At 43.3% G+C, this 14,440-nt stretch overlaps 1 protein-coding gene across 2 annotated transcripts in view; it reads right to left on the bottom strand.

Moving 5' to 3' along the window:
* CDHR2 (cadherin related family member 2) overlaps positions 1-14,440 on the bottom strand; it is a 464,115-nt gene that overhangs the window by 74,296 nt on the left and 375,379 nt on the right. For both annotated transcript variants that reach the window (XM_086931759.1, XM_086931760.1), the window contains one exon: positions 10,533-10,684. In XM_086931759.1, coding sequence (XP_086787885.1) covers positions 10,533-10,684 — 152 coding nt within the window. The remainder of the gene's footprint in view (positions 1-10,532; positions 10,685-14,440) is intronic.

The raw sequence follows: 14,440 nt of genomic DNA, 5'->3' as shown, positions 1-14,440 counted from the left end.
GTGGAGACATAGCAATTGCTTAATTAGTGCTACTCTGAGCAAAAATGGGGAACTTCTAACATTTGAGGTATGTAAAAATGCCTCTCACTTGGATGAAATGGAAAGGTACCCATTATACCCAATTTAGATACTTGGTACTACACCCAGAGCTTAAACATGCAGCATGCGGAGACCTGCTCTCCATGAGAAATAGGGATGAAATGCTGAAGGTAGAAGGGTCTTATTTCTGCCATATATAAGATTCTACAACAAACAATGAAGCCAACACAAACACTGGGCCAACATGCTGGGCTTTGAATTTAATGAGAAACAAAAGGAGGAAAGATATGAAAAGGAACACTAAGAGCACACTGGGGAGAGAAGCCCACTGAACAGTGTTTCTAGACTGGTACTGTTTCCCACTTTAGGTTCACAAGATATACCCGTCCGCTAGTGATCAATGCTGGAGAGAATGTGGTATGGGAGGGGATCTCAAACACAAATGGAGGGATTGCCCATAAATGAAACCATTTTGGAGAGAAGGTATAGATAATATGAAAAAAATATTAGGATGTTCAGTACCATACGACATGGCGAGTGTCCCATTGGTGATGCGCCAACCCTAATTACATTGCCAAACCAAAGCTGATCATTGCATTACCATTCTTAGCATACAAATATGGTGAATTGTGAGGTAGTGGAGGAAGGAGATGGTAATAGAAAACTACTTCCTTCAAATGAGCCTGACCACAGACTAACTGCATGGCTTCATTGCCATGCCTAGTAATTAAGGAACAGACTACGACGGTTCTACACTCTAGGCTGATGTGTTTATTTTTTCTGATATAATGCTTATGACTTGGTGACAAAATTGTAGCATGTTAGAGAAGATTAGGAATATTCTACGCAAATAAGCATTCTACGATCAACTTGCTGTAAGTAAATAGTAGCTATATGGTGGAAATTGTGCAATAGGTTTGTGAAATTCAATAAAAATTATCTGGTTAAAAGTCAGAAAGGAATCTTTGTGTAGAAGTCATTAGATTCAGCACCGTTGGTAAAAAGGTGCTCCTCAGAGGTTAATGTCTGGAAGTCTTACTAGGATGTGATATTGGAGGGGCCTTCCCTAAATAAGTATGAACTCAATAATAGAAGGCTTGGATTTTCAGAATAATAATAGACATCCATTTTTCGGTGGTGTCAAGGTTGGTTTCATAGAAAAATGAATTTACAATCTTATTTAATATACAAATATTTTTAATATTTATTTTCGAGTTAAATAAAAAAAATAGTTTTACCTATTGGATTGTATTGAAATTGTATTTATATAGTACTTACTTCCTCTGACAAGGCACTGAAGCTCTTTTTGGCGAGTGGAAGGCTACTCCAGAACCTAAAATATTGAGTGGTGGATTGGTATAGGGAAATATAAATAGTTAATGAATAGTTAATTTGAGCGGTGGAAATGTGAGTCTGTTCGTTTGATTGAATAGAATAAAGGAGGGATGGGGAAGAGTCTAGAAAGGGTTATATGGGCAATCATAATAGTAAAATAACGTTTGAGGAGGGTCAAGGAGGGAACGGGCACATGCATCATTGTCAATTGCATTCGCAAACGGTGCGAATCGCAATTTTCGGCCGTTTGCGAATGCAATTGACAAAATTGGGATGCATCATGTTTTTCACAATTTTAGAAATCGCAGTCATGTTGCAATTTCTAAAATTGGGATTGCATTAAAGAAATCGCAATTTGAGATTTCTTAAATGCAATGCATGAACATTTTAAATTCGCGAATTCCCAAATAGGGGGAGGTAAATTACCATGAAGTTGATCTTCATGGTAATTTGCGAAAACTTTCAAAAATGCACAAAAGTGCATTTTTGAAAGTTTCATTTTACACACACACATGCCTTTGGGGCATGTGTGTGTGAAAAATGCACTTAAAGTTATATTTCCCCCCCCTGCACCCTTGAAATTGCATTTTCAATTTGCGATTCGCAAATTGCTAATCGCAAATTGAGAATGACTTCCCATTGATTGCCCATAGGAATCAATGGGAAGGGATTCCTTAATTGCGATTCGCAAATTGTGAATCGCAATTAAGGAATTTTTAGAAATCGCAAAAAAAATTGCGATTTCTTGATGCATAGCCTTTTGCGATTTCTTAATTGCGATTCCTTAATTTTCGCAATTAAGAAATCGCAAACGGCAACAATGATGCATGTGGCCGGAAAAGTCTAGAAATGGTTATATGGTGGATCATAGTAGTAAAATTAGGTTTGGGATGAGTCAAAGGAGGGATAAAGGAGGGAAGAGTCTAGGAAGTGGTATTTTGGAGATCATAGTAGTAAAATGAGGTTTGGGGTGAGTCAAGGAGGATAGAGGAGGCAAGAGTCAAGAAAGCATCTTAGGGAGTTCTTGGTAGTAGAATGAGGTTTGAAATGAGCCAGAGAGTGGAGGAGGATATATTGAGAGAGGTATAGGATTAGAGTAGTGCATTGGAGGGAGTTGAAGGTCTTTTTTCTACAGTGGGAGTAAAGCAATAAAATAATATATAAATAACTAATATATAGAAAGGCTATGCATGTATAAAGGACAACAATGAAGAGATATAAAATTGTATTACACAAATTTTCATTTGTGGACAGTATGGCTAGATAGTAAGAAATTCAGACTTTCAGGTGTTGCTGCACATAAAAGCTAATTTATTTGTGTGTTTTATCAGTTTTATTTCCCTCAATATTTCAGTAGTGAAGCACTTATAGATGCAATTGATGAGATCATATTTGCATATAATGGTAGATAAATAAATAAGCATATATCCTTAAGCATCTAATCAAATAACTTATATGAAAATTATGCAGTGACCAATATACATGATAAGCATAAATTAATGTATAAATATATATTTGTGTGTGTATATATGTATGTATGTATAGATATTACCTACTGGCGGTCGCCAGTAGGTATATATAGTTAGGATTTTTTCTCTATGTAACTTTTGAAAATTCTATGTCTAATAACTTTGGCGTTTGTGGACGGAATCGGCTGAAAATTTCAGGACAATGGCACATATTGTTTCTGAGCAGCCCCTGAAAATTTGGGGGGGTTTCGTCAAGGGGGGGCCGAGAAAAAAGGGGGGTCCCAAAACGCGTTTTTAACATTGAGTTTTCCATAGGGCGTTTGGCCTCACTTTTAGCTCGAACGGCTGAATGGATTTGCACGAAACTTGGCAAAATTGTAGGGACTGGTAGCCCGATGTGCCTTTGCTGGGTCTCAATATATGTACTCCAGTGGATTTTGAGAAATTAACGTTTTAAAAAATTTATATATCTGTGACAGCGTCCCGGGTAGCGCTCCGGTTCGCGTACTTTTCGCGTCACGGAGCTTTGCGAAGCGAAGCTGATTGGCTCTCCGGTGTCTGTCAACATTCTAAACAGTCCGGAGCGGCCGCCATCTTGTCTCTCGGTAGGATCGAGAGAAAAGAGGAGGAGAAAAACGAAGGGGGAATTTAATGAAAGGGGGCAAGGTAGACCCCTCTTGACCCCCTAGGAATGATGTTGGGGTTAATAAAGGGTCCCGTGGGGAAAAAACATTTTTTTTTTTTTTCACGGTAGAAGCGCTTCCCGGGTCACGAACAGGTAGCGAAACGGGAATTTGCCATTTTGTATTTCGTTTTAATTAAATTACAGGGTATAAGGGGGTACGGGAGACGTATCCTGTCCCTTTATGTTTTCTGAGGGTGGCTGAGGAGGCTCATATATGTTGATACATGTCTTCCAGCGGCTGCGCGTGAGCGTTTTTTTTTTTTTTTGCTGCGTGACGTCTGTTAACGTTCAATTCGAAGGAAAATCAGGAAGTGTTGACCGCCATTTTGTCACTGCGAGTAAATATTTTGTTAAAAATAATTGTTATAAATTAATCCGTATTGATAAACATTGTCTGCGCCATCTTGCCTTTTTTCCAATGCCACAATTTTGTCGTGCACGGCAGCCATTTTAGATGCCTTGACCAGACCCACTCTCTGCACGTCGCCGATCCTCAGCATGGCTCCCCACCCTCGCAAGCATCTCCCCCACGCACTGGTCACCCAGCTCTCTCTCTTATGCATGGGCCATAAACATCCCTCCATCTGCGCTGTTCTTCCCTGAGAATCACACCCTGTGCCCGCCCGACACCACCCTTTCACTCTATTCACTAGCGCACCCTCTGACATTCCTCTTCCTCTGTGTCTGATTGTCCAGGCCGGTCCCAGGCTATCACCTAGCCGTGTGGATGTAGTTTATGGCCCCAATTTTAAAGAATCACCCCTCTTCAAAGGAGTTACAGTAGATCAAGGCCCCCACCCCATGAGATCCGTCACACCACACGCGTTCCTACTATCTGATAACCATCCTGTATTGTGATTGGGGAGGGGATTCTCACTGTGAGGGTGTGTGGGACCGAGCCTGAAGCGGAAGATTCCAGGGATGCCTCTTTGTACATCAAAGTTTTTACAATTATGTGTCACATTAAAAATATATAGCACTCCAACAAAGTAGTAGGATTATAAAACTTTAATAACTTATAAATATATACAACGCAACAAAAACAGTAAACACATTTAAAAAAAAATTTGAAAAAAGAAGCAACAATGGTCTGTAGCTGTCTTTTGTGCGAATAGTCCCATGGCAGCACAACGTGCTGAGTTCTGGACGGCACCCAGGTGATGTCACCTGGGTGCCGCACTGGTTTTTGGTATCCTACAATGCTGCTCCGAAAAACGGCGTGGGGCGCGGACGCAACTCAGCTGGATAGCGAGTGAAACACCAAGGGGCGCCCCACTGCAGCCTAGGAGCCTCCATCTTGGGGGCGAGGCACCGCATCACATTGCTTTCCAATGCAGTCAGATCCTCACACAGCCCCCACTTACTGACGCCACCTCACAGGCCAACAGGGCACCCCACGGCGACATTCAGCGCAGCATTGTAGGATGGCCACACCAGTGCGGCAACTTGCTGGACACCACCTCGGTGCCATCCGGATCTCGGCGCGTTGTGCTGCCTTCGGCCTATTCGCACATCGGTCCGCTACTGACGCCGCCTCACGGGCCAACGGATTTTTTTGGCTTTTTATAGCCCAAAGCCGCATAACAGGTCATGTGACTTGTTTATAAAACTTTTCATTGGTTCATTTTACTTTTGGTTTCCTAATGATGGAAGGCTTGATCATATGACCTTAAAATAACACTTTTCATTGGATTAAAACATTTTTTTTTCCCAAACGATGAAAGCCCCACCTTTTTTTTTCTCACTCGGCAATCCAAAAAGGTTCTGTTAGATGACAGGCAACAAGAACCATCACTCAAAAAAGGGGAGGGCAAGTTCTTCCCTACCGGGTCACGTTGGGGCTCCACAGGAGCTCATCGAATTGATAGTCTACAGTGTTTCTGGATGTTTCAGACTGAAGCTGGCGTCCGCATGAGAGCACCACCATCTCGTAGCTCCATCATGGCCATTCCGCAAGCAATCATGACAGCCGCTCCCCACCGGAAGTCTGCGGGAGTCGGGGGCCCCGGTGACTTTTGTAGAATCTTCAAGGCTGAGGTGACGCTTTTGGGAATGGGGTCCATGCCCTAGCAGTCAAGCGTCCGAGTTCCAAGGTGTCCCAGGGCCATTTTAGTGGGCCAGGCCTAAATCCGAAGAGCCGGCCGCCATTTTGAGAGTCCTGTGGCAGCCGCCTATCGCTGCACTGCAATAGTGGGCGCAATTCAAGTGGATGGTGGGCGAGACGCTGTAGCCGCAAGAGCGGGCGCAACTCAGCTGGTTGCGTAAAGCGCTGGGGTGTACCTGAAAAACCTCCACCTGGGGAGGTGGGGGAGGCTCGTTCGCGCTGCCTCTCCCTTCTAGTGCATCCCACGCCGTTTCCTGGCGCAGGAATATGTGACGGTCGGGCTAGGGCACCGCAGGACGTGTCTTCAGGTCGAACGGATTGTGGGACAAGGTCCAGAATGGAAGAGTCACCAAAAGGCAAAAAGTTCCGCTTGACCCCGGGAGCCGGCCGCTTATGTCGGGGGCGATCTCAGGCCACACCAGGGCAACAAGACTTGGGGAGGGGGTCGGAGGCAAGCGCCCCCTCCGAGTCCGCGCCATCACACCGCCCCTCGGGGGCCTCCGTCAAGCGGTTTAGAGAGGCACCGCATCACATTGTTTTCAAATGCAGTCAGGTCCACAAACGGCCTCCACTTACTTTGAGAATAGTGAAGCTGCAGCAGGTGCAAATAAGCTTCAGACAGTGTTACAAGCGCTGCTCAGAACTCTGAACTATGGCCCCAACATCCAGGACTTATGCCATTTGTGCAAGGCAGTGACATCGAAGCAACTCAGGGACCAAAACCATGAACGTACACTCATGTATGAAAATCTTACTATTGATGCTTGACTGAGGCCAAGGAGATCAGAGTGCATGAGTCTCATGCTCGATCGATTGAGCTAGCCGGATCGGGCAATAAAAAGTATAAAATAGTTATGTAAATAGTTATTTAATAAAATGTTTTACCCTGTTACTTTGCTGGTGTGTTGTATATATTTATAATATTTGCATAGGGTTTGTCGTTATTTTGGGTGGGGTGGGTGGCGGAGCCGAGCTGTCTTGCAGCCATCATGGTGTGGAGCTCAGTTCATCTCACTAGTTTCGTATTTCTCATGAGGGGTTGTTCTTAATGTTTTTATTTTAGCGAGGTCAAAAAGAGATCCCATTAGTGGCCTACTGATTTTGCTCGATTCCTTTTGTTTTTTTAAACGATTTTTCACTATCTGCAAAGACTAAACAGAGTATTGCGAGTCTGTGCTTGTTTGTAAATAGAGAATCAATTCTAAAACAGTAAATGCTTGGATAACAATCAATCAAATGGAGAGAGAAGCAGGCACGACGGATTACAACGGGGGCAAAGGCCTGCGTTAACTACCCTTCACTATCTGCAAAGAGAGAGTACTCCTAAGAGAAAAGAGGGGGGGGGGCAGCGTTCAAAGCACATCAGCGCGCATAAACACGAAAATGTTTTTACCTATCAGGTACTTGACATTTTAAAGCTTTTGATATTTGCTATTAAAAAACCATTGAAATTCACTGAAAAAACCATAGGTTATAGACCATATATAGTTAGGAATTAGCATTTACAAAACCTTGAAAATTCACTGAAAAAACCATAGGTTATAGACCATATATAGTTAGGGATTAGCATTTACAAAACCTTATGTTACTCGCACAAAACCATTGAAATTCGCATATATAGTTAGTTGCAATAACTATATATCGCGCACCCGCAATCCACTGCTGATGATGTCACATATTACATCATTCATGACATGGGCAGTGACATCACTGATGACATCACTGATGACATCATCCAGTGACTAGATGTTTCTGTAAAGTTAAAATATGTCTTACATATTGAAGAATGAGTGGATGTATAAGTGTCTGGATGAAGGATTTAGTAGGTGCATGACTGACTGTATGAGTGAGTGATTAAATGTGTCTCACTGAGTGCATGGGTTAGTGACTAAACTATCTTAATTTGTACATCATTATGTCTGTTGTTCTGTAAACTGCTGCATGTGTTGATCAGTAGCTATATGAGTAACTATATGGGTTATTGATTGGTTGCCCAAGTATTTGTATGGGAGACTGAGTGTGTGTGCGGGTGGCTGGGAGGTGTATGACTCTGTGCATAGATGTGTGAGCAGTTGATTCACTAGATGTATGGGTTCAAAAGTGCATGTGGAAACAGCTGTATGGGCGGTTGACTGTGTGCATGAGTGTATTGGTGAGTGAATGGATATCTCAGTGCTACATGTCAAAGTAAGTACATATGTAAAACACAGTACATGTGAGAGTTGACATATATAAAAAATCTGTGCATAAGAGCCAGTGAATGTGTGAGTGGCTGTATGGATCATTGTAAACTTGTATCAGGGATTGTATAAGAGAGTAAATATGTGTTAGTATATGTTTGAATAAGTAAGGTGTGTATAACTGTATAGTTGAGGAAATGGAGGTGTGATTGATTTTTTGCATGACTGACTAGGTGTGTGAGTAACTCCATGGATGAGTGACAGTCTGTGAGTGTCTGTTTACACTAATTGTATCTAAGGTTATATTAGAATCTGAAGAGGTTCATCGTATTATCACATGAATGATATCATCAGTGATGTGATGAGTAATGTCAAATGAGATGTCATCAGTGATGTCATTTGAGATGTCTTCAGTGATGTCATCAGTGATGTCACTTGAGATGTCATCAGTGATGTCATCAGTGATGTCACTGCCCATGTCATGAATGATGTAATATGTGACATCATCAGCAGTGGATTGCGGGTGCGCGATATATAGTTATTGCAACTAACTATATATGCGAATTTCAATGGTTTTGTGCGAGTAACATAAGGTTTTGTAAATGCTAATCCCTAACTATATATGGTCTATAAGCTATGTTTTTTTCAGTGAATTTTCAAGGTTTTGTAAATGCTAATTCCTAACTATATATGGTCTATAACCTATGGTTTTTTCAGTGAATATATATATATATATATACACACATTCATACATATATATATATATATATATATTTTAATTCTTTTTATCATAAGTAATGTACACATTTGTTTGCCGGGCCTAAAGAATATCTATATATTTGTGAACCATAAGGAGTATAAATGTTGTATAAAGAAATGCACATATCTAAATACACATTAACAAGAGGAATCCATTAGGAAGTGGGTAGGAGGTGTCCCTACTGTGGGTGGGAACACACTAGTTGTTTCTGGGTACCCCTCACACACCAACAGGCCCCTTGGTGTCATGCTTCATCATCGGGGTCCTCGCATCCCTCTACGGGATGCGGCGTGCTGCGACCGACGGTTGCGTGGGAGCACTAATTTGACTATGTGCGGTGTTAGTGAGGGAATTTATAAGTGAGTGCTGTGGTGGGGTTTAAATAGTGAGTGGGGTTTAAAAAGTGCCTGGCTCGTGGGTAGCAAAAAAACTTTATAAACATAATATAAACATAAACATAAATATAAACATGTCCGCCGGCCCAGGGGACATCTCTTGCATTTGCAGGAACCACCATTACGGAGGTTCTAGTCAATGCATTGAAAGTTTGACAGACAACTCATTCAACATGATGGAGCTGTACAGCATTCTTTTAATGTTTTTGTTTGTTTTCAAAAAACAAAATCCCAAAGCAGGGGTTTGTAATTGCAAAAAGAAAGTAATGACACCCTCGCCATGGGAGTTTTGTCCCATGGCATGGGAGTCATTTTGCAGTTTTCACAACACCTTACTGCCAGGTTCTACCATTTGTTTGCTCACTCTAAATATGGTGGATGAACAAATGACAAAAACCTCTGACTGCCCTTACTCTTTGGGGCCATCAGTGATGTATGTCAGTGGGGGTGGCGGAGTAGTGTCTGCCATCGACCCTCTACACCAAACTCTAACTCAGGTCCTCACATACATTTGTGAATCAGGCCCAGTGTACCTAATTTTAAAAAACAACTGTGATTCCCAAAGCATCATATTTTTGTTAACTTTGCAGATAAATGGCAATTTGTAATTTTTCATTTGATTTAATAAACAGTGAGATGGAGAATTAATTGAAAGATTGGATTAAGTGTAATAGGGGATATGGGGTGTAGGAATGGACAGTGAGAGAAAGAGGAAAGTGGACATTGTGCGTATGTGGCGCTAGAATGGCTGGAGTAAAGAGCAGATTGTAACATGCAAATGGAATTGGTGACAAAAAGAATGGGAGTCAGTCAGTTATTTGGTATTTAGAAGGCGAAAGGGGTGAGAGGAGGTGAGGGCAGCAAGTGGGCTTGATCAGTAAGTAACAATCTTTATAATTCAAATGAGCACTCTGCAATGGCATGCAACAAAAGTGAGAGTAGACTTTTTTCTATTTTTTTGTGATATATTCCTAATTTTTTGTTCACTATGTAGGTTTTTATCAATTTCCATTAATCTGAAAATGGATGCTCTAAAATATTTGCATTAGTGTCTTCAATTTTTAGCTTGTGAGACACCGGCTTCTGTAGCAAAAAGTGAGTTTGAAGCCCACCCATCAGTTGACCTCAGTGCTCAAATGATTTAGAATGTGGTGCAAGAGTAAAGACATCATATGGTCACCCCACCTCTCATAGGGACCTCGATGGATGCAAGAAGTATTTCACGTGCATTAGTCATTTCTCACTGGTTGTTTACGGGCCGTATCCCCTTCCAACAATGAGGGATTTTAGTTCCAGTACTCATTTAATGTTTGGTCTCTCATTGGAGTGCTCTCTTTGTGGGATCAAAGGACAGCAGTCTCCAATGCTTTTGGAGCAATTTCCATCTGGGGGTGTAGCCTCATTAGGTATTTGCTCTTGATTGAGCACACTGACTGGCCTCTGAGTACAATAACCTTGGTCTGACATTGGCCCACAGTTGAAAGCATCACGCACATTGGTCTGATTTTGGGCTCCTGGCCTTGGGCTGACACTGACTCCATATTGGTATTGACATTCACACTAACCTGATGCTGCCAGTATAGATTGCGTTCTCCATGGTCGTCACCACCTTGAATACGATGGAGAGCGGTAGGATGCCACCAGACGAATATATGAAATCCACACGCTCAACTGTGAAGAAAATCTCCCCAAATAATCCGGTGTCTACATCTGTAGCCTAGGGTAGGAAAGATGCAGGAAAGAGTACAGGGAGAACAAGAAGGTGCGTCAGATCAGGAGGGGAAATTTGAGACAGAGAGAGAAGATTGTATTGAGAATTGATAGGTTTGGGTAGTGGGTTTATGTTTGGGAGTTGGAATTAGAAGTTAGGTGTTTGGAGGGGGGTATAGTGGTTGTTATGGAGTAATACAGTTGTGGTTGGTGGATTGGGATTTGGAATTAAAAGTTAAGTATTTGGAGAGGGAAGTATAGTTGGTGACATTGGGTTAATGTAGTTGTGATAGGGTGATTGGGAATAGGGATTAAAAGTTAAACGTAGAGGGAGATACAGTGATTCATTTTGTGGGTTTAGATATGAGGTTAAGATTTGGTTTGAGGAATAACGGTAGTGTGAAGGTTTAGGTTGTGTTCATGTTCACAGATAGAGATAGAATTATTCAGTATTTCAGAGAAATAGAAGGGTGTGTCAAACGGAAGTGGGGAAAAACACAAACAAAGTTTGGATGAGAATTATTTTCATACATTTTTAAGTCAATAAAAAAATATTTCCAGCGCAGCAACAAACATGTATTGTATTCAATGAAAAAAACACATTAAAGTTGTTAAGGTTAGAAATGACGGGAAGAAGGTGTCTCATTCGTTCACGGAACCATAGATCTAAGCCACTACTTAAAAGACTGCATTGTACTATCAGTGAATGAGAGATGGCAAGAGGCCACATCCCCAAAAGCACCAGTATCGACAGGGGGCATAATATGGGAATTTAGAGAATAACCTGTGGGAAGTGGTGTTTTTGAACTGATCATTTGACAAACTACTGTGGATCCTGAGATCCTTGTGGCGCCGTTAACTACTATTACAAGCCTCATTAGGGTTAGGGCACACTCAGAATGAGTCTCCTAGCAAGTTAGCCAAACTCACATAGCCATCCATAGTGGGATAAACCTAGTCTCTGTTGCAATGCAGTACTATTTGCACAACATTGCACTGCAGTGGAACTTCATATTGGCGATGGGAGTGCATGTACAATCTGCATTTTAACTTTGAGTATGATTTATTGTTTTTTACCAACGTTATGGTTCCAAAAATAATTATGCCCACATTCCATTATGCACTATGAAATTATCTCTTAAATGGCCTATGCTTCCAACTTGTGATAGACTTAACTCATAATATACGCGTTCCAAGGCTTCACGGACTTTAGTGCCAGGCCTGGGCCAAAGCAATGCAATGCAGGCAATGGCCAAGTAAGTTACCTCATTATTAACGAAGATGTCAGGTTTGCTCAAAATAAAAAATCTATAAATACAGATATTTAATACATAGTTTTAAATGAAATTCTGAACATATTATGTACAAGGAATAAGTTTGTCTGAGATCAGGTTTCAGCATAAAATATTATGTTTTCGAAAAGGAAAACATTTGGGCCTCATTACGAGTCTGTCTCATAGGGGTGGTCATCCGACTGCCCTATTATGAACAAGGTGGTCGAGCAGCCCTGAGACTGCAACAACAGCTAGGGATCAGAGATCACTGGCGGTGGTGCGGCAGTCTTGAGGCTGCAATATGCTTGTCGAGGCCGCTGCGGCCCCACCAAGCATATTACAACTTTCCTCACTGCCACACTTTTCATGGCTGTGCGGCGGCCATGAAAAGTGTGGTGATGAGGAAACAAAGTGCCTCTGCACCATGGGGTGTATGCAAGGAGGCACATGCTGTGCCACCCTGTCTGCATCCACTCCTAGTTCCTGCAAGGCATGGACTTGACAATCAATGCCCTGCAGGAAATGCCTTTGACACTCCCATTGTGGTGCCTTTTTCAAAGGCACTGCTGTGGGGCTGCAAAAGAATTGCCCGCGGTAGACTTTCAAAGTCGTACTCTGGCGGGCATTTTTTTCAATGGCTTTGGTGGTCTCTGCGCTGGATGGTGGCGTGGCGGCCCCAATCCAAGACTGCCAAAGTCATAATAAGGCACTAAGGCAATTGACGATATTGAATTCTTATGCATGCAAACTGGAACTGGGAAGAGTTCGATCCCTAATCGTAACTGACCTCTCCGTCACAAGGGGCAGTTGGCAAAATCTCTACCTTTTTAAAGTTGGAAAAAAACTATGTTCATATTCCATAAATTTGCAACTCCCTAGACTTCAGTCGCGTCTTCCTCAACTTCTGAAGCTCAGAATGCTTTTGAGTGTTCTTTCTGGAGAGTTTCAATGAAGGATTTCTAGGAAGTAAAGTGACCTGTTTTACCATCATTAAATGGCTGAGAAAAATGTGTTGGATGCTACAAGAAGCAACCAGAAAAACAGCAGTTAATGCCTTAATTACATCAAGGCTTGACTACGGCAATGTGCTCTATGTGGGATCAAATCACTCTGTAATCCATATACTACAGATGGCCCAAAATGCCGCGGTTAGACTTTTATGTGGACTCCCAAAAACCACTTCCATCTCTGCCTATCGACGCAAACTACACTGGCTGAAAATCAAGAACTGAATAAAATTCAAGGCACTTAATTATATGCACAAAATGAAATCCCGTAGTGCTCCCAGTTACCTGCTAGCACTGGCCAAGCCATACTTTCCCTCCCGCAATCTCCGGTCAGCCGCCCAAGAAAGGTTTGTTGTCCCGAAATTTCAATTAGCCCGGATGGGCGGCAAATCGGCCCTTCCTTTTGGAATTCTCTCCCCACTGCTCTTCGTAATGAGACAAACCATATCCAGTTCCGCAATTCATAAAAAATCTGTCTGTTGGGGACGTGGCTAGCAGCCGAGCATGGCGGCAGCCTAGAGGGCGAACTCTGGGAGTGAAGCGGCCTCTCAATAGATCCGGACACTTATCCGTCATATTAGCGGGTCTTTGAGGGAAGGACCCGTGGTCCGGGACCGAGCGCCGCATGTGGAAAAAACTCCGAGGTCCATCCGACCACGGATGAAGGAGCGGCATCCGACTGTGCTGGTGGCCTCTGAGGAGACGGGAAGCCAGGGATTCGGACGCGGAGCTGGCCGGAAGTGTCACCAGTGCGGAGGAGACTCGCCGGAAGCACCCGGTGACCGGAGGAAGACGGTCCCGGAGCCGAAGAAGCAGAGCTGCGGGAGGAGCGGACGAGCAGTGGGCCCCCCCCCCCCTCGGACATGACGGTAAGCTGAGGACGCAGCTGTACCCCGCATGAAACAACGTGGACAGCGAGATTAGGGGGTGGGGTGCCGGTGCCATTGCCGGAGAAGATTAAGCACAATAGTGAAGACCTGAAACACTTTGTAGAGGCAGCAACGCGGGGGGAACGGCGGAGCGGGACCGGTGGCCGCGGCTGCGGCAAGAAGACCTGTGTGGAGCATCTCACTCCCCCCCCCCCCACCTCCGTGAAGTTGCAGGCGCTGCTGGTGTCATCAGGTGTGTCCATACAGCGCGCTGGATGGCCTGAGACACTGGTGGGGCAATACCATGTAAATGAGGACCGGCTGCTCCTCCTGGAAAGCAGCGGCCACACAGGGGACTCATTCTTTAAAGGGGCAGAGAGGCTCCGGGACACGATGGCACCCAATGATCAGATAAAGTGAGGTGCAAAGATAGTTTAACTGGCTGGGGAGCACCGGATAAAAAAGGAAAACTAGTCACGTCAGAAAGAGTGATGAAGAAGGTCAGTCCAGACTAAAAGAGGGAGCTAAAAGAGGGAGCCTTAAATACTGCTTCAAGACGGCCTGATGCTCCGCTAAGGGAGTAGTGCGGGCGGATCGGCGGAGAAGGCTGGTG

This window comes from Lissotriton vulgaris, chromosome 7 (genome assembly GCF_964263255.1).
Source record: "Lissotriton vulgaris chromosome 7, aLisVul1.2, whole genome shotgun sequence".
Classification (NCBI taxonomy): Eukaryota; Metazoa; Chordata; class Amphibia; order Caudata; family Salamandridae; genus Lissotriton; species Lissotriton vulgaris.
This window is presented reverse-complemented; position numbering and strand designations above follow the sequence as displayed.